This window comes from Anomaloglossus baeobatrachus, chromosome 1 (assembly GCF_048569485.1).
Source record: "Anomaloglossus baeobatrachus isolate aAnoBae1 chromosome 1, aAnoBae1.hap1, whole genome shotgun sequence".
Classification (NCBI taxonomy): Eukaryota; Metazoa; Chordata; class Amphibia; order Anura; family Aromobatidae; genus Anomaloglossus; species Anomaloglossus baeobatrachus.
This window is the reverse complement of record NC_134353.1, coordinates 417,199,885-417,219,749: the sequence shown is the minus strand read 5'-3', so window position 1 is coordinate 417,219,749 and position 19,865 is coordinate 417,199,885. Positions and strand designations below refer to the sequence as shown.

General features: G+C 48.4%; 1 protein-coding gene across 1 annotated transcript in view; it reads left to right on the top strand.

The window, feature by feature from the left end:
- The first annotated feature begins 302 nt into the window (after nucleotides 1–302).
- The window catches only part of POLE4 (DNA polymerase epsilon 4, accessory subunit), a 35,305-nt gene continuing 15,742 nt past the window's right edge, over nucleotides 303–19,865 (top strand). Inside the window, exons 1-2 of the mRNA XM_075352598.1 lie at nucleotides 303–560; nucleotides 10,982–11,066. Of these exons, the coding sequence (XP_075208713.1) occupies nucleotides 345–560; nucleotides 10,982–11,066 (301 nt within the window). The 5' untranslated portion in view covers nucleotides 303–344. The remainder of the gene's footprint in view (nucleotides 561–10,981; nucleotides 11,067–19,865) is intronic.

The window sequence follows — 19,865 nt, the reverse complement described above, 5'->3', positions numbered from 1 at the left end:
ACTGATATATATCACCAGGAGCCCATACATTCTGCTGTCCTCACTGATATATACCACCAGGAGCCCATACATTCTGCTGTCCTCACTAATATATATCACCAGGAGCCCATACATACTGCTGTCCTCACTGATATATATCACCAGGAGCCCATACATTCCAGTGTCCTCTCTAGTGAGCGGGCTAGAGTGCTGCTGTCATAGATTCAGCCGAGCTGTACCTGACGAGTGCAGCACTGGCTCAGGAGCCGTATGTCAGTCTCACCAATAGGGAAGCGTCATTACTAACATATGATCACGTGACACTTTCCCGCGTCGCGTGTGCTCTGTGCTGGGCTTTTCTCCCCATGGCCGCTGTGGAGGGGGTGATCGCGGGCAGCGCTGCTCAGCCGGAGGCTGGTGAGGGGAAGCCCCCGGAGAGCACGGCCCCGCCGCCGGCACAGCCCGTGGCCCCGCAGAAGCTTGCCAAGCTTCCCATGTCTCGGGTGAAGTCTCTGATGAAGTCGGACCCGGACGTGTCTCTGGCCAGTCAGGAGGCGGTGTTCGCCATCAGCAAGGCCACGGTGAGAGGCGGTGACGGCTGCAGTGCAGGCCGAGCCCCGGAGACGGCTCTGATCAGTGCATTTCCCTGTGTGGGCCATTGCGCCGTGTACAGTCTGATGCGGTGACTCCCCGGCGGCTTGTGGTGGCTGTTAAGTGTCCGGTGCCTCCAGCAGCACTGATAGGGGCCACACTCCCTCCCGAGCCAGCCCTGTGTACTGCTATGCACTAATCCCAATGCTGAAGAAGCCTTCTAAACCTCGCTGTCCCTGAGCTAATTAGGGCTGTGCTTAGCCGCAGGGCTGTAGGTCCAGGCCCTTTTCCGTGTGATAACATGATTTCCACTAGCCGGTGCCATTGGCAGCTCATGGAAGTGTCGTGATGCGGATGCGGCGCGATGCGTTTTTTTTTGCCGCACGAAAAAACGTGCCAGGCAACGTTCCATCCGGCTGCCGCATCGGCTAAATCTGCCGCATGCGGCAAAAACCGGATGGAACGCAAGGCCATGCGGCACAATGCGGCACTAATTAAAGTCTATGCAGGAAAATCGCAACCGGCAGCAAAAAAAACGGTTGCGATTTTCCTGCAAAGTGCCAGATTGTGCTGCATTGCAGAAACCGGAGGTGTGAAAGCAGCCTAAGGCTCGCTTCACATCAGCGGATCCGGCACAAACGCGTTTCAGCTCCATTAATTTCCTATAGAGTCGCGGCAAGATGTGGTCACATGCAGTCATGTGCTACGTACGTGACCGCATCTTGACGTGATTCCATTGTAAATAAATGGAGCTGAAACGCATTAGTGCCGGCTTTCCAGCAAAATACCGCTCATGTGAAACGAGCCTAACATGCATGTCTTCTGCACTTCCTGGCATGATATGTCCGAAATGAGCTGCACGTAGGCACAAGATCTCCATGAGCTGGCAATAACGCTGGCTAGTGCAAGTCATGTAATCACGCCGACAGGGGGTGATTACCATATTTTTCGGACTATAAGACGCACTTGTTTTTCTCTCCCCCCCCCCAAAATGTTGGGGGGAAAGTGGGGGGTGCATCTTATAGTCTGAATGTAGGGCATGGCTGCGAGGAATGAGGGTGCTGCAATGGAGTGGGTCATCAGGGGCATGAGCTGCAGAGCCTGCCGTGACCACATGGGCCTGCTCATTTCATATGCACGCCCATCCTCCCACCCATCTCAGCGCTGACAGGTGGGCAGGATGATGGGCAGGGGATGTGGGCATACTAAACAGCCATTCCGCATGATCACTCCTAGCAACTACAGCCTGGAGTGATCATGTGCGGCTTTATTCACTGCCCCCCGCACATAATCAGCGCGGGGAGCAGTGAATCGGTACACTCACCGGCCACGATCCCTGCAGCACTGCGATCTCTCCTGTCTGCCGGCCGCGCTGTGTGGAGACTAGCGGTGCGCACAGCAATGATGTCATCCCTGTGCGCACGTGTCCACACACGGCCGGCACAGGCAGGAGGGCCAGTGATGCTGCAGGGATCGTGGACGGCTCCACACAAGTTAGCGGCGCTGCTGCCAACACAGACATGAGGAGTGATGCTGCGTGAAGTGAGGAAAGGTGATATGAACGTTTATTTTTTTTTTTTTTTTTTGTGTCACAGGATGCAGGACATATAGCAGGATGGATGGGGGTATATAGCAGGATGGATGGGGGTATATAGCAGGATGGATGGGAGCACATACCAGGATGGGGGTATATAGCGGAATGCAGCCATATGCCAGAATGGGGTATATAGAAGGATGCGGCCATATAGCAGGATCGGGGTATATAGTTAGAGAATTTGGGGAGATTACCCCCATAACAGTGTCAGCAGCAGATCCTCGCCCCATAACAGTGTGTCATGAGCACATTTTTTGCTTAAAATTTTATTTTCCTTTTTTCCTCCTGTAAAACCAGGGTGTGTCTTATGGTCCGGTGTGTCTTATAGTCCGAGAAATACGGTACATGGAAAAAGAGCGGATTGTGTGGAAACTAACGGCCCTGTAACTAATCAGACCTAATTAGCATAGGGACAGCGAGGCTTATAAGTATGTGGTTAGGCAGGGAATTTGGGCATGCAGGTATGAATGCTGCTGAGTTAGAGGGCAGAGGGGACCTGACAGGTTCCCTTTAACTACTTTACGGGATTCTGTTACCAGATTGTCTCCTATGAGCTGAAGCCACCACCAGTGAGCCCTTATATGCAACATTCTAGAATACTGTATATAAAATCCCTTGTCCCGCATCATACACAGTGCTCCATTGTGCTCCTGCGTATGCGCACTTCTCTCTGCCCTGCTGAGGCCAGAGCAAAGTACTGTAATATGCAAATGTTGGGAAAGTCAAAGACCGCCTGCGCACCCGCACTACAGTACTTTGATGCAGGGCAGAGAGAAGTGCGCAGGAGCGTAATGGAGGACTCTGCGGGTAAATCATAGGATAGAGCATTCATAAGCGCTGTGCTCCTCTCACTCAAATACCTAAGGCTGTGTCCGCACGTTGCATTTTTTCCTGCTTTGGCTGCACCGTGTAATTGACAAAATGCATACGTTGTGCTTCCTCAGCAAAGTCTGAGGTCAAAATTTCCATGTGCACATTGCTTTTTTTTTTTTTTTTACTTTTAGACAGGTTTTTTTGTCAAATATTTGTCAAAATCGTTGCCTAAAAAAGCAGCATGTCACTTCATTGCGTTTTGGTTGCATTTTACGGCCATTGAAATTAATGAGCTGAAAACGCAACAAAAATATCTCTCTCCCCTGCTCAACAGAGCCGTGCGATGACAGTGAACTCGGGTGAAGCTCTGACGTCACAGCTGTGGACCCCGCACTACTGCCTGTGTCCTGGCACTGACCTAAGAGGTTCATCCGAGGTTATGACATCACATCACATAGAGAGATAGCAGCACGATGACAATGATTATCGGAGTTCATTCTCATCGCTCGGCTCTCTGTCAGCAGGCAGTCATGCTCTACGGTGGTGCAGTTATGGAACAGGAATGTAGCACAGATGAATCGCCTGGGACCGCACCGTCAAAAATGCATCCATAGCGCATGCAAAACGCATTTAATTTTGGATGCTTTTTTTGTCATTTGCTCTTGTTAGTTGTCAGTCTGCCAGAGGATGCATTTTTCTCTGACGCCTCATTGGGGGACACAGGACCATGGGTGTTATGCTGCTTATCCATAGGAGGACACTAAGTAGATGCAAAGATGTTAGCTCCTCCCCTGCAGTATACACCCCCTTGCCCAGCCAGGCTGCTTCAGTTTTAGCTTAGGCTAAGTTCACATTTCCGTTGTTTTGTATCAGTCACATGCGTCGCTTGACGCATGTGACTGATGCGCTGTTCAACGCTGTACAACGGATGACAAAGAGCAGAATTCTTTGTCGGATTCCGTTGTGTGCGGGGGGCGGAGTTCGGGGGGGAGGGGAGCCGAGCGGGGCCGTGGCACTGAGGACGTCAGTGCCGCAGGGACTGCAGGACGTGTGTGTGTGTGTGTGTGTGTGTGAGAGTGTGTATACACACATGCTGAATGCGGGAGGGGGCGGAGCCGAGCGGGGGGCGGGGCCAGGCGCTGAGGATGTCAGTGGAAGTGCTGCGGTCTGCATGGCTGGGGACAGGCGAGTGTATGTGTGAGTGAGTGTGTGTATGTGCATGTATGTATGTATGTATGTGTGTGTGTGTGTGCACATGCAAAGTGCGGGAGGGGGCGGAGCCGAGCGGGGGGCGGGGCCAGACGAGGGTGTCAGTGGCAGTGCTTGTCTGCATGGCTGGGGACAGGTGTGTGTGTGTGTGTACATATGCGGAGTGCGGGAGGGGGCGGGGCCGAGCGGGGAAGTGTCGGCCTCCCTGCACACGTAACCAGCCTAAATATCGGGTAACAGCAAAGCACCCGATGTTTACCTTGGTTACCCGATATTTACCTTGGTTACGGGCCTACACCGCTTAGCGCTGGCTCCTTGCACCGTAACCAGGGTAAATATCGGGTAACCAACCAAAGCTGGTGACGTGTGCAGGGAGCCAGAGAGCATGCGCAGCGAAATCCGACGGATCTCGCTGCTCAAAAAACGTTACATGCTGCGTTCCCCCCGCCCGGCGGTCAGTCGTTCCACGACTGATCAGTCGGGCGGAGGGTGCAACGCAGCATCATCAGTCACAATCCGCTGCTCATACAAGTCTATGGGAGCAGCGGAATCCGCTAAACGGATTCCGTTGTTTACAAGAGCAGCGGATTGTGACTGATAGATTTTAGCTGAAATGTGAACTTAGCCTTAGTGTCTATAGGAGGCACATCTCTGCAGACTACTGCAGCAAGAATTTTTTGTTTTTAGAGGGCGACGGTTTCCTTCGGGGACCGATTTCCCAAAACCATCAACAGGCGGGAACGCGGAGTGTCGCCTCCCCGTACCCCCTCCTGCGACGCTGGATCCTGGGCTGTTAATCACTGGACGACGGGTCTTATAGCACCGATTTTCCAGAGCCCAGGGCAGATCACAAATTTCCTCAGTCCCTCTGGCAGGCTCTGAGTTGATACACGCTCTGCACCAGTGTGACCAGGCATAGCAGGCGTCAGAATCTCCACACTGGAGCTGAGGTGAGATCCTCCCTGACAGGAATTTTTCCCTGACAGGAATTTTTCCCTGACAGGAATTTTTCCCTGACGAACCTCTGAAGAAATTCACATGGGATGATTGCAGACTCCTGCATAGCATTGCACCGGTGGCGGGAGGAGGGGGAGATCTCCCAGGACTCAGTGCACCCGCAGCTGCTGTACACTTATGGAGTTTTTTTTCTGTCCACCGTTGTTGTGCAGGGCTGGAGAGGGGAAGGGGAGTCCCTTCCCACCATTTTATTTTATATTTCCTCATGTCGACAGTTTTGTCGGAGCTAAGCCCCGCCCCCTCCGACCCACGATAAGCCACGCCCCCTCACGAAAGCGTGTGTAGCTCTCCACACGAGCTTTGTAGAGCATCGCTCTCTCTAGTTGTGATCAGAGCCTGTGGGTGTCTCTCAGACATGGCTTCCTCCTTCCCACAGGAACTGGGACGCAGGAGGTGGGGGGGGAAGGGGTCATCAGTGTTCTGGGTGAGTTATATCCTCACTTGTTTTCTCACATTAGCTCTGCAGAGCATTGCTCCCTCGTTACAATCAGTTTGTGGCTCTTCAGCCTTGGGCTGCAGTCACATGTTTTATGCACTGCACAACTACAGCAACAACTATAAGATTTCTAATGTACAGCCTATTATTCAGCCTGCACTACCTGCCACGCTGAGCTACTAGGGGATGATAGTACCTCTTCCTTCTGTGAGCCCGGTGCCCTTGTAGCTTCCCCCCCGCCACCACCGCAGCAACCGCTGCCAGCCCAGAGCCTATGGCTCCCAGTCTCCCGGAATGGGCACAGTTCCCAGAACCTGGTGCTGCCTATGCAACATCGTCCTACACCCCTCGGGGCCCCTGGACAGAACGCAGCCTGATGACACCTCTATTGAGGGTCCTTCTGATAAGAATCAGCCCTCTGCTTCACTGGTTGCACATCAGAAAAAGGGCATGGTACACAGATGGGGTTCTCCCACATGTTCCGCGGTCTCTGAGGAGCCAGAGGAAGGGGAATGATGTTTGTACCAGGATGATTCCTTGGTTTCAACCTCCCCGAGCGATCAAGCTGCGATGGACTCCCTTATTGCAGCAATCAACCAAACTCTGCATGTGGAAGATCTCCCATCCACTACTACTGACCATGCGGTCTCCTTTTAAAAGGGTGAAGAAACCTCAAAAAAAAAAAAAAATTTTGCCGGCACTTCAGTATCAGTAATCTTATGGAGTCCCAGTACCCCTTTGGCTTAGCTGTCTCTAACGGCTACCCCCCCCCCCTCCTTCCGGCCTCTTGCCTGCCTGAAAGACCCTCCTGTCATTTACTTGATGGACCCTCCTTCAAGGACTTGACAGACAAGTGGAGCAGCTCGATCGCTCCGCCTTGAGACCGCGGGTCCCTCTCTCCTTCCGTGTGGGTCGCACAGGCACCAGGAATACCAGTTTTCCTCAGACCCTCACAGAAGTAACAGTTTGCATTGCTGCGGCTACGGAGTACCTCATGCAGGCCTCCCTCGACGCTGCTACCTGTGCAGTTTTTGCCGCCTCAAATACCATAGCCATCCGTAAGGCCCTCTGGTTCCGATAATGGAGAGCGGACTCTGTCCCTAAGAAGACTCTCACAGTACTCTTTTCCAGACCAATGATTTGGTGATCGTCTGGACCGGCTCTTTTTTTCTGACGCCACGGGAGGAAAAGAGTACCTCCCTCCCTCAACTCTAGCCCAGGATGTTTTCTACTAGACACGCAGGACCAGACCTTCTCAGCCCTCCCCAAGTCCACCTCGTCCTGTCAGTCTAGACAAAGACCGAGGAGTCTTGTCCTCCTCCATCTGGGCTGCCGCCTCAGACCACAAATGGGTGCGAGACCCTGTGTCTTCCGGTTACCACATTGAATTCCGGACCCGATCCCCGGTTGGTCTTGTCTCTCAAACCCCCCAAAGGCTCCAAAACATCGCTAGGCCTTCTCCTCAGCAATCCACTCCCTCCAAACGGCGGGGGGGATAGTACCTGCTTTGGACGGTGAGAGGTTTAAGGCCTTCTATTCCATCCTCTTGTGGTCCCCAAAAAAGGACGAGTCAGTTCGACCCATCCTGGACCTCTAACACCTGAGCAAACATGTGCACGTAAGGAGATTCAGAATGGAGTTCCTATGGTCCATTATTACCTCTATGGTCGAAGGAGAATTCCTTGCCTCCATAACTATCAGGGGCGTGTACCTGCACATACCCATCACCCCAGCTCACCCAAAGTTCCTCCGCTTTGCGGTTCAGGACATCTTTTTATTTTTCTTTTCATTTGTAGCTCTACCCTTGGACCTGCCACAGCACCAAGGGTCTTCACAAAGGTCATGGCGGCCGCCATGAGTGCCCTTCACGCCAGGAGAGTGGCTGTTCTGCCTTGCTTGGATGACCTCCTCATCAAGGGCTCAACCAGCGTGCAGATCTCTGTGGGCACCCTATCCCGCTTAGGATGGCTTCTGACTCCAGTCAAACCATCCCCGGTCCTGTCAAACTCCGTCACCTCCCTGGGCATGTCCCTGGACACCTTTCGGGGCTTGATATTTCTCGCTCAAGACAAGGCGACCTCTCTACAACAAGCGGTACACTGCCTTCTACGTACTCCTCTTGCTCCATACGATTCAGTATGAGAGTGCTAGGTAGGATAGCGGTGGCTATAGAGGCGGTGCCGCTCGCTTAGACACACCACCACCCACTGCAGCTTGCACTTCTAGCTGCCTGGGACAAGAGACCCTTTTTTCCTGGACGAACTATTCACCTGACGCCTTCAGTCAGGTATGCGCTTTGCTGGTGGCTTCAGCCCTCTTCCATATCGAGAGTGATATTTTCTCTCCCAAGTGGACTGGCTACTCCTGACCACGGACGCCAGCTTCTTAGGCTGTGGCGCAGCGTACTGGCTCCACACTGCTTGGGGATGTTTGACGCCCCAGGAGTCTTCCCTTCCCAGAAATCATCCTGAAATTCTGCGCGATCTTTCTAGCGCTCCGGTCGTCCCCCCCCCCACCATCTGCTAGCAGGTCGATTGATTTGTGTCCAATTGGACAGTGCAACAGCTGTGGCCTTTGTCAATCGGCAGGGAGGTACCAGCATGAAAACAGCTTATCTCGAGGTCCTTAAGATCCTCACCTAGGCCGAATTGACGGGGTCTGTGTTTTCAGCGGTACACATACCAGGAGTAGAAAACTGGGCGGCGGACCTTCTACGTCGCCAAGGCCTGGCCACCGGAGAGTGGTTTCTCCACCCAGAAGTGTTCCCACACATCTGCACTCGCTGGGGTACACCAGACGTGGATCTAATGGCCTCAAGGTTGAACACAAAGGTACCCGCGTTCTTAGCCAGGTCACGTGATCCACAGTCCATTGGCGCAGATGCTCTAGTCTCTTCCTGAAGTCGCTTCCGTCTACCTTACATGTTTTTTTTGCCTCTGCCCCTGCTGCCGCGGGTAATCAGGAAGATTAAGGCAGAAGGAGTCCCGGTGATACTAATAGCACCGGACTGGCTCAGGCGCGCCTGGGATGCCGAATTAGTACAATTGCTCATGGCGCCTCTTAAGCATCCCAGACCTGCTGACCCAAGGGCCCATTTCCCATTAGAACTTCAGAGCCCTGAAGCTGACGGCCTGGCCATTGAAACCTGCACTTTAACAAGAGCGAGATTCTCTCCCGCGGTCGTCATCACCATGATCAGTGCCCGAAAGTCGGCCTTCATCCCATATTTACCACCGTACGTGGAAAACTTTCCTTTTCCGGTGCAGGGAATCTAATGTCCAACCTATGCCTCTGGCGATAACCAGAATTCTTGATTTTTTTTTTTGCAGTCAGGTTGCAAAAGGGGTTGGCTCTCAGCTCTCTAAAGGGGCAGGTTTCATCTCTCTCAATATTCTATCAATACCGCCTAGCTTGCAATCCGCAAGTCAAGACTTTCCTCCAGGGTGTTTCCCATCTAGTTCCCCTGTACAAACGGCCGCTGGACCCATGGGACCTCAATCTCATTTTGGACGGTCTCCAGAGGTCCCCCTTTGAACCTCTTAAGGAATCTTCTCTTGCTCTTCTCTCCTGGAAGGTAACATTCTTAGTGGCAATTACGTCCATCAGACAAGTTTTGGAACTGGCAGTGCTCTCTTGCCTCGAACCCTTTCTGATCTTTCATTAGGACAAGGTGGTTCTACGTCCCCTTCCAGATTTTCTTCCGAAGGTTACTTCCCTGTTTCATTTGAACGAGGACATTGTTCTGCCTTCCTTTTGTCCTCACCTAGTCCATAGGGAGGATAGGTCTGTACATTTTCTAGACCTTGTGAGGGCTCTCCGATATTACGTATCCAGGACAGTCCCTTTAGGAACATGGACTCCTTGTTCGTCGTTCCTGAAAGGACAGGCAGCTTCATAGGCAACGCTGATTTGCTCTGCGATCCAGGAGGTCTACCACTTGCAACTCAAGCCCATTCCTAGTGGGCTGCGGACTCATTCCACGCGAGCAGTTGGCGCCTCTTGAACCATTAGGTATCAGGCTTCAGTGGAACAGGGGTATAATGATGCGACCTGGTCTAGCCTGCTTACTGTTTCAAAGCATTACCGAGTCCATACCCAGGCTTCGGCTGAGGCGAACCTAGGTAGGAAAATTCTGCAAACGATAGTGGAGCACCTATCTCAGTAGGCGCTCCTGGCTATCTGGGACTGGCTCCTAGTCCTTGGTTGCGTTGTTTGTTTACCCACCCAGGGACTGCTTTAGGACGTCCCATGGTCCTGTGTCCCCCAATGAGGCGTCAGAGAAAAACAGATTTTTGTGTACTCACCGTAAAATCGTTTTCTCTTAGCCATCATTGGGGGACACAGCACCCACCCTGTTGCCCTGTTGGGCCTTAGCTTTTTTTCTCTCTCAGTACTATTTTGTTATGAGTATTCACTCAAGTTTTTTGTTACTTGTTCTCCTACTGCTTGTGTACTAAAACTGAAGCAGCCTGGCTGGGCCAGGGGGTGTATACTGCAGGGGAGGAGCTAACATCTTTGCATCTACTAAGTGTCCTCCTATGGATAAGCAGCATAACACCCTTGGTCCATGGTCCTGTGTCCCCCAATGATGGCTAAGAGAAAACGATTTTACGGTGAGTACACAAAAATCTTTTTTTTTTTTTGTTTTTTTTTTGTCAAATCAAGAACGCAGCGTGCGGGCATAGCCTAAGTGGCTGCTGCATTCTCTGTGTGTGAATTAATGCTGAGCAGGAGGGACTGAGATTATCTTTTATCAGGTTAGGGAAAGCTTGTGCTCACATGAGGATTAATAGAATGGATCTTTTCTGCATGGCTAAAGAAAAATAAAACTAACGTGCAGATAATGTGTTGATATACACTGTGGAGAAGAGTCGATCTGCATTTCCAGCGCTGGTTTATCCGCACCATACATGATACCTGTGTGACATCATCTTTGCCCACATTTGTGAGTGGTCATGAAGGGCATACAAAATCATATTCAATCTATAGAACGAAAAGTATGAATGAAGTATACACGAAAAAGAATAGATGCAAAAATCTTTATTGAATGACAATATAATAAAAACAGTAAAAAGATTGTACAAATGAGAAGGTAATCAATGACCTGGACACATCCCAATGGGGATACCAATAAAAATAAAGTACTCACACTATTCATGGAGCATGAGGAGTATAAGTGGAGGTGATATTCCCTCCACCTTGACCCGCGTTTCACCCAGCTTCTTCCTGCGGGCTTGGAGGAGCACATCACCTGCACTTTATACATTTTATTTTTTTTTTACCCATCCCCACAAGGATGGTTATAAAATACAGTATGTAAATTATTCTGTTTTGTTTTACAGGAATTATTCATTGAAACTATTGCAAAAGATGCATATGTGTATGCTCAAAGAGGAAAAAGAAAAACCTTGCAGCGGAGGGACCTGGGTATACTTTTTTTTTTTTCACTTACATTTTTATAGTAATACAGCAATGTTTATTCAATTCACAATGAAACAGGGAGAAGTTAATTAATAATAATTTTATTCATTTATATAGCGCTATTAATTCCACAGCGCTTTACATACATTGGCAACACTGTCCCCATTGGGGCTCACAATCTAGAGTCCCTATCTGTATGTCTTTGGACTGTGGGAGGAAACCGGAGTACCCGGAGGAAACCCACGCAAACACTGGGAGAACATACAAACTCCTTGCAGATGGTGTCCTTGGTAGGATTTGAACCCAGGACCCCAGCGCTGCAAGGCTGCAGTGCTAACCACTGAGCCACCGTGCCGCCCTAGAAGTTAAGTCTTTCTTTTCCAACCCTTCCTCAGTTCTTTCTGGTTTCTGTGAATGGCCAGTTTTTGGCACTAGGCCTGACTATAGATCATTTGTACCGGTGTGCCCTCCTACAAAGCATCGTCTGCTTATAGAAAGTTATTTTAAAAGGGAACTTGTCATGTCCCCAAATGCTATTAACCCCTTAACGACTGCAGGCGGTAATATTTTGTCCTAGCGGTCATAATGTTAATCCTCATGGGCTGCTGCAAGCAGCCTGCGGCAATCAGCGCACGTCAGCTGATTTGACCAGCTGACATATGTGCCTGCCAGGCACGAGTGGAATCCCGTTCCACCCGTGCCTTTTAACTCCTTAAATAGCATTGTCAATGTGTGATGGCGCCATTTTAAACACGGTTGCGCTAAAACTTTACTTACAGGCCGACACCAAATGTCACGTGGATCCGATGGTTGTCATGGTAGCACAGGGTCATGCGATGACTCCTGTAGCTCACCTGACTCAGGTCCTGTAACCAGCAGCCAAGTACTGCTTATTATAAGAGATGAGCTTTTCTCCCGATCTGAGCAGTGTTGCTCTGATCATGAGAAAGGAACAAGCGATCAGACTGGTGATCCTTCTAGCCCACTAAAGGGACTAGTACAAAGAAAGGTTTTGAAAAATTAAAAAAAAAAAAAAAAAGAACCTAAAAGTTCAAATCACTCCCACCCCCCCCCCCCCTTTTTGCCCCATTAAAAAATTAAAGGGATAAAAAATATACACATTTGGTATTGCCGCATTCAGTAATGCCCGTTCTGTCAAAATATAAAATCATTTAATCTGATCGGTAAACGGCGTAGCAACAAAAATTCCAAACGCCAAAATTGTGTTTTGGTCGCCACAAATTATGTGCAAAATGCAATAACAGGCGATCAAAGCGTAGCATCTGCGCAAAATTGGTACAGTTATAAAGTATGCTCGAGACGCAAAAAATAAGCCGTCGCTGAGCCATAGATCCTGAAAAATGAAAACGCTACGGGTTGCGGAAAATGGCGGAAAACATGCGCCATTTGTTTGGACAACCCCTTAGATGAAAGTAAACCTATACATGTTTGGTGTCTACGAACTCTTACCGACCCCAGGCATCATACAGACACATCAGTTTTACCATATTTACCATATAGTGAACACCGTGAATAAAATCTCAAAAACAATTGCGCAATCACACTTTTTTTTACAATTTCTCCGCATTTTGGATTTTTTTTTTTGCAGTTTTCCATTACACTATAAGGTAAAACTCATGATTTCATTCAAAAGTAAAACTCGTTCCGCAAAAAAACGAGCCCTCACGTGTGTATTGACGGTAAAAAAAAGTTATGGCTTTTGGAAGAAGTGTGCTGAAGAAAAAAACCGGAAGCCGCAGAATCGGCCGGTCGTGAAGGGGTTAGTCTGCAGGTATAAGATTATTCTTCAAGTGAATATTAGGGCTTTAAAACTAAAATCCTGGCTACCAGGAGGAAAGTAACTTTATTCCTCACAGCATCCTCCAGCTTTCAGTCATAGAGGCATGGCTTCATTCACCTGTCAGTACATAGTGAGTGGCAGCTTTAGGCCAGAGTCACACTTGTGTATAACTCGGCGAGTCTCGGATCGGGATCACCCGACACGGTGTAATGGGTTGTATCAATGAAAAACTGCAGCAAAGAATTGACATGCTCATTCTTTAAAAACCTGACCAAATACGCAGGTATTTGACAAAACAGTGAGGAAAAAAACCTGATGTGTATGTTTGTGTGCATGAGATTTCAGAAATATCAGACTTTGCTGGGACTGTAAAAAAAAAAAAAAAACAGCTTTTTATTAGCATGGATTTGCATAAAACTAAGGCAAATCTGCAGCTAAAAAACGCAATAAAAACCTTACCAAAAAAGCCCTGTGTGAACAGATGGCAAAACACTTCTGCTTGTTGAGTGACTGGTGAGGACTCTGGCCCCACCAATCTCCAGGATATTGTATTACCTAATAGGTCCTCTTTAAAGCTGAATTCACAGGGCGGTACATGGATCGTAAAATACAGGTTTGTGAATGTGTGCCACTGAGTGTTTAATCCACTTCACATTTACAGATGTGCACACTTAGTCCATTTGTTGTGGAGTGCTGATGGGTTGTCAATGGAAAATGGAATTTTCTCAAGAAAATTCCGCAGGTATTCAAAGATTACCGCACCCGCGGTAAAAAAACCGCGGCAAACCGCACGCGAAAACCGCTTACGGTTTTACCGCGGTATTGTTCGCGGTTTTGCCGCGTGCGGGTTGGGATGTGCTTTATTGCATTCAATGCAATAAAGCACATTGAAAAAAAAAAAAAAAAGTCATTTCACTCTGACATAGATAGAGACAGAAAAATAGATAGAGGGATAGATAAATAGACAGATAGAGGACAGATCGCTGCATTTCCCATGGTCGGCAGTGAGTTCACATTACCGGCCGTGGGAAATGACCGGTAATTACCTCTGCTGTCTGCTGCATTCATTCAGCGCTGTGTCTGTGACAGTCGCGGCTGGATGTAAGCAGCGCAGGACGCCGGAGCTGTGGATTACGCCGGAGCTTTGTTTCGGGAGGGGTTAATAAAACGGTTAACGAGGCTTGTTTGTTTTATTTAAAATAAAGTATTTTTCTGTGTGTTTTATTCACTTTACTTACGGGTTGATCATGTCAGCTTTCACATAGACGCTGCCATGATCAAGCCTGGAGTTAATGGCGGCGATCCGCCACCATTAACCCCTTGTATTACCCTTACCGCCACTGCTACACGGCGGCAGGAAGAGCCGGGGACACGCCGGTGCTGCCGCATAATGGATGCGACAGTCCCGGGGCAGCTGCGGCTGATATTCTCGGCTGCGGGAGGTGGGAGTGAGGCGAGGGACATTAACCCTGCCCCTCTCCCTCCCCAGCCTGAGAATACCGGGCCGCCGCTGTGTGCTTACCACGGCTGGAAGGTAAATATACAGCGGAGCCCACGTTCTTTGTTTTCTATATTTCCGTTTGCTTTCTATGTGTCTGTGTCTGTGTTCTATGTCTGTGATGTGTGTGTGTGTGTGTGTGTGTGTGTGTGTGTGTGTGATCTGTGTGTGTTTACTCTCTGCTTTGCTTCCTCTTCCTGTAATGACATCACTTCCCTGCAAAACCGCAGACAAGCGATGTACATTACCGGAGGTAAACCGCGAAATACCGCAGGGAATAACGCAGGAAAATGCAGTGAACCGTACAGAATTTGCTGCTTGCGTTATTCCCTGCGGGATTTCACGATTACATTGGAGTCAATGGAGTGAAATCCCGCAGCGATGTGCGGAAAAGAATTGACATGCAATTGTTTTTGCTGCGGGAATCCCGCAGCAAAACATGCAGCTGTCATTTTAAGTAGTGACGGAGCAGCGATCATAGCGACCTCGACGGTCGTTGTGCGCTGTCACACGCGTCGCTGTGCGACGACTCAGACCTTGATAGAGGAGTGGTGTTTACCCCTAGACATGTTTTGCGTTGCCTCTTTTCACGCCCCTCTGTTCCGATTGGTGATTGCTACAGCGCCTTTGTGTTGCCTTTTTTCACTCCCCTCTATTCAGATTGGTGATCACTACAGTGGCGCCTGATTGGGTGACCGTGCCAAACAAAGGAAGACACAGTAGTGCTTTCATTCATTCTATTTAATTTCATTCAGATCCACAAAGAACGACACACTAGCGACACCAGACAAAGAATCTACTATGTGGAACAAAGAATGGAACTTAAAGAATGAAATCACTGTAACGCCTTCGGCAAGGTACCCAATCGGAACGCTGTTGTAACCACCAATCGGAGTCGTAGGGGCGTTGCAAAATACACCTCAAAAACACGCCCTTGTCCTGCCTTCAGTCCTACGTCACTGCCTTCAGCGTCGTCGCGACCGTCGCTGCTTCGGTGTCAAACACAAGGATGCTGATCTTATCATCATGGCGCAGCGGGATAGCAGCGATCAAAAAATGACCTGGAATATTCAGGAGCGAACAGCGATTTCTCCGCAGGGGTCTGATCGTTATGTGTCACACACAGCGACGTCGCTGTTGAGGTCGTTGCTACGTCACAGAAAATGGCGACTTAGCAGCGATGTCGTTATCGTCGTCGCTGTGTGACACCACCTTTAGGCTATGTGCGCACTAGGCGTTTTTGCCGCGTTTTTAGCGGCGTTTTTTACCGCGTTTTTGTGCTGAAAACGCAGTGACATTGCTTCCCCAGCAATGTCAATGGGTTTTCAGAAGTGCTGTCCTCACACAGCGTTTTTTTTTTAGCTGCGTTTTTGTGGTGACCACAAAAACGCAGCATGTCAATTATTTCTGCGTTTTCCACTGCGTTTTTCACTCATTGAATTCAATGAGATGTTAAAAATGCAATGAATAACGCATATAGCCGCGTTTCTATGACTAAAAACGCAGCTATACACGCAAGGGGTGGGCACTACAGTGACGTGTACAGGAAGAGGATTCCTTCTGTTGGTAAACACAGAAGCAGGAATCCTCCCGGTACCGTCACCGCTGCTTCCACCTCCCGTCCTGTGCATGTCAGCTCCGTGCGGCGCCATGTCTGGGCGGGAGGTGGAGGCAGCGGCGAAAAACAAAGTGAACAGTAGAAAAAAAAAAATGTCATATACTCACCTGTCCGCAGGGTCCCGGTGCCATGCCCGCTCCCATCTCCTCCCGGTACCGCCGCTCTGGCTGTGTGCAGTCTCCCCGGCCGGCAGGACCTTGCTTGCAGGACCTGGCGAGGGATCACCTGATGCAGTCACCTGACGCATCAGCTGATCGTAGTCACGCCGGCTTTTTCCTGCCCGGCCGGCTATCAGCTGATCCTGCCGTCAGGAGACTTCATCAGCTGATTACCGGCAGCTCCGGCAGCGATCGTATAGGATCAGACTCCTGTCCAATCGATCGCTCCAGGAGCTGCCGGTAATCACCACAGCACATAAGTGAGTATGTATTTTTTTTTTTTTTTTCTAATGATGCATCAGCTGATTGTATAACCGGCTTTTATACAATCAGCTGATGTGTGATGTGCTTCAGCCCCTAGATCCTGACACATCATCTGATCGCTTTGCCTTCCAGCAAACCGATCAGATGATATTGGATCCTGATTGGACGGCGCGGGACCCTGACCCAGGAATACTGCGGAGGGGGGTTTATTTCAATAAAGATGGAGTCACTAATTGTGTTGTGTTTTATTTCTAATAAAAATATTTTTCTCTGTGTTGTGTTTTTTTTTTTATCATTACTAGAAATTCATGGTGGCCATGTCTAATATTGGCGTGACACCATGAATTTCGGGCTTAGGGCTAGCTGATAATATACAGCTAGCCCTAACTCCATTATTACCTAGCTAGCCACCCGTCACCAGGGCAGCTAGAAGAGTTGGATACAGCGCCAGAAGATGGCGCTTCTATGAAAGCGCCATTTTCTGGGGTGGCTGCGGACTGCAATTCGCAGTGGGGGTGCCCAGAAAGCATGGGTACCCTGCACTGTGGATTCCAATCCCCAGCTGCCTAGTTGTACCCGGCTGGACTCAAAAATTAGGCGAAGCCCACGTCATTTTTTTTTTTTAATTATTTCATGAAATAATTAAAAAAAAAGGGCTTCTCTATATTTTTGGTTCCCAGCCGGGTACAAATAGGCAGCTGGGGGTTGGGGGCAGCCCGTACCTGCCTGCTGTACCCGGCTAGCATACAAAAATATGGCGAAGCCCATGTCATTTTTTTTTCTTTTTGGGCAAAAAACTGCATACAGTCCTGGATGGAGGATGCTGAGCCTTGTAGTTCTGCAGCTGCTGTCTGCTCTCCTGCATACACTAGTGAATGGAGGATGCTGAGACTTGTAGTTCTGCAGCTGCTGTCTGCTCTCCTCCATACACTAGTGAATGGAGGATGCTGAGACTTGTAGTTCTGCAGCTGCTGTCTGCTCTCCTGCATACACTAGTGAATGGAGGATGCTGAGACTTGTAGTTCTGCAGCTGCTGTCTGCTCTCCTGCATACACTAGTGAATGGAGGATGCTGAGACTTGTAGTTCTGCAGCTGCTGTCTGCTCTCCATACACTAGTGAATGGAGGATGCTGAGACTTGTAGTTCTGCAGCTGCTGTCTGCTCTCCTGCATACACTAGTTCTGCAGCTGTCTGCTCTCCTGCATACAATGAACATTTTGAAGAAGGAAATGACATCAGACCTTTTTTTTTTTTTTTTTCCATCAACAATCTTTAATGGCATTGTGCACTGATTAAAAACGCAGTGAGCAAAAACGCAGCAAAAAACGCACCAAATCGCGGAAAAAACGCATGCGTTTTTGCCGCGTTTTTTAGCCGCGGGTGCGTTTTTTAGACAAAAACGCACATAAAAACGCAGCGTGAAAAAAACGCCTAGTGCGCACATAGCCTTAGAAATCCAAACTGAATGCATTTTAGTACTGCAGTGTTATAGAAGTGCTCAGGTTATTGTTGATTCCAGTACTTTAACAGAACATGAGAAAAAAAAACATTAACCTCCATGCAAACAATTCAGACCCCTTTAAATTTTTCACTTTGTTTCATTGCAGGCACGTGGTAAATTTAAAAAAAAAAAAAAATCTCACTAATGTAGACTCTGCACCCCATATTGACAGAAAAAAAAACTAATTTAGAAATTTTTGAAGTGTATTAAAAAAAAACTGAAATATCACATGGTCATAAGTATTCAGACCCTTTGCTCAGTATTGAGTAGAAGCACCTTTTGAGCTAATACAGCCATGAGTCTTTGGAATGATGCAAGTTTTTCCTGGATTTGGGGATCCTCTGCCATTCTTCCTTGCAGATTATCTCCAGTCCCATCAGGTTGGATGGTGCATGTTGGTGGACAAACATTTTCAGGTCTCTCCAGAGATGCTCAGTTGAGTTTAGCTCAGGGCTCTGGACTCAAGAATGGTCACAGAGTTTTTCTGAAGCCACTCCTTTATTTTAGCTGTGTGCTTAGGGTCATTGTCTTGTTGAAAGGTGAAGCTTCGGCCAAGTTTGAAACCCAGAGCACTCTGAAAGAAGTTTTCTTCCAGGATATCGCTGTACTTGGCCACATTCATCTTTCCTTCAATTGCAACCAGTCGTCCTGTCCCTGAATCTGAAAAACACCCCCATAACATGATGCTGCCACCACCATGTTTCACTGTTGGGATTGTATTGGGCAGGTGATGAGCAGTGCCTGGTTTTCTCTACACTTACCGCTTAGAATTATCACCAAAAAGTTCTCTCTTCATCTCATCATACCAGAGAATCTTATTTCTCATAGTCTGGGAGTCCTTCATGTGTTTTTTTGCAAACTCTATGCGGGCTTTCATATGTCTTGCACTGAGAGGTTTCCATCTGGCCACTCTGCGATAAGGGCCCGACTGGTGGAGGGCTGCAGTGATAGTTGACTCTGTGGAACTTTCTCCCATCTCCCTACTGAATCTCTGGAGCTCAGCCACCGTGTTCTTGGGGTTCTTCTTTGCCTCTCTCACCAAGGCTCTTCTCGCACGATTGCTCAGTTTGGCTGGACGGTCAGGTCTAGGTGGTCAGGTCTAGGAAGAGTTCTGGTGGTCCCAAACTTCTTCCATTTAAGGATTATGGAGGACACTGTGCTATTAGGAACCTTGAGTACTGTAGAAATTATTTTGTAACCTTGGCCAGATCTGTGCCTTGCCACAATTGTCTCTGAGCTCCTTGGGCAATTCCATTGACTTCATGATTCTCATTTGTTCTAATATGAGCTGTGAGGTCTTATATAGACAGGTGTGTGCCTTTCCAAATCAAGTTCCATCAGTTTAATTAAACACAGCTGGACTCTAATGGAGTAGAACCATCTCAAGGAGAATCACAAGGAAATGGACAGCATGTGACTTGAAAATGAGTGAGCAAAGGGTCTGAATACTTATGACCATGTGATATTTCAGTTTTTCTTTAATACATTTGCAAAAATTACTACATTTCTGTTTTAAAAATAGAGACATTTGGTTATTCCACTATTTGCCTAAAATACACAAGGATCCAATATCACCCCCCCCCCCCCCATCTCCCCGGTTGCCCGATTTTTATATCAGGGATAGATTCTTTAACCTGTCACTTGTCACACTATATAGATCTTTTCTTACAAGGAATTGTAGTAAAGTTACGGTCGTATCTAAAAGATTCTACGCAATTAATAGAAGACTACATTGGAAAGATAATTATTTTATCATTCTTTATGTTAATTCTCTTTACTCAAATATTGATCATGTCAAAGGAATGAAATCAGCAGAGTATGATCTCTCATCTGATCAAAATCTGCCTGAAGAACAAAACCTTTGTGCTTGAAGGTTTAAAATTTATATTGACACATAACCTATTCCAATTTCAAGAAAAACTTTATCTACAGCGCCTTGGTACCACAATGGGGACACGGGTCGCC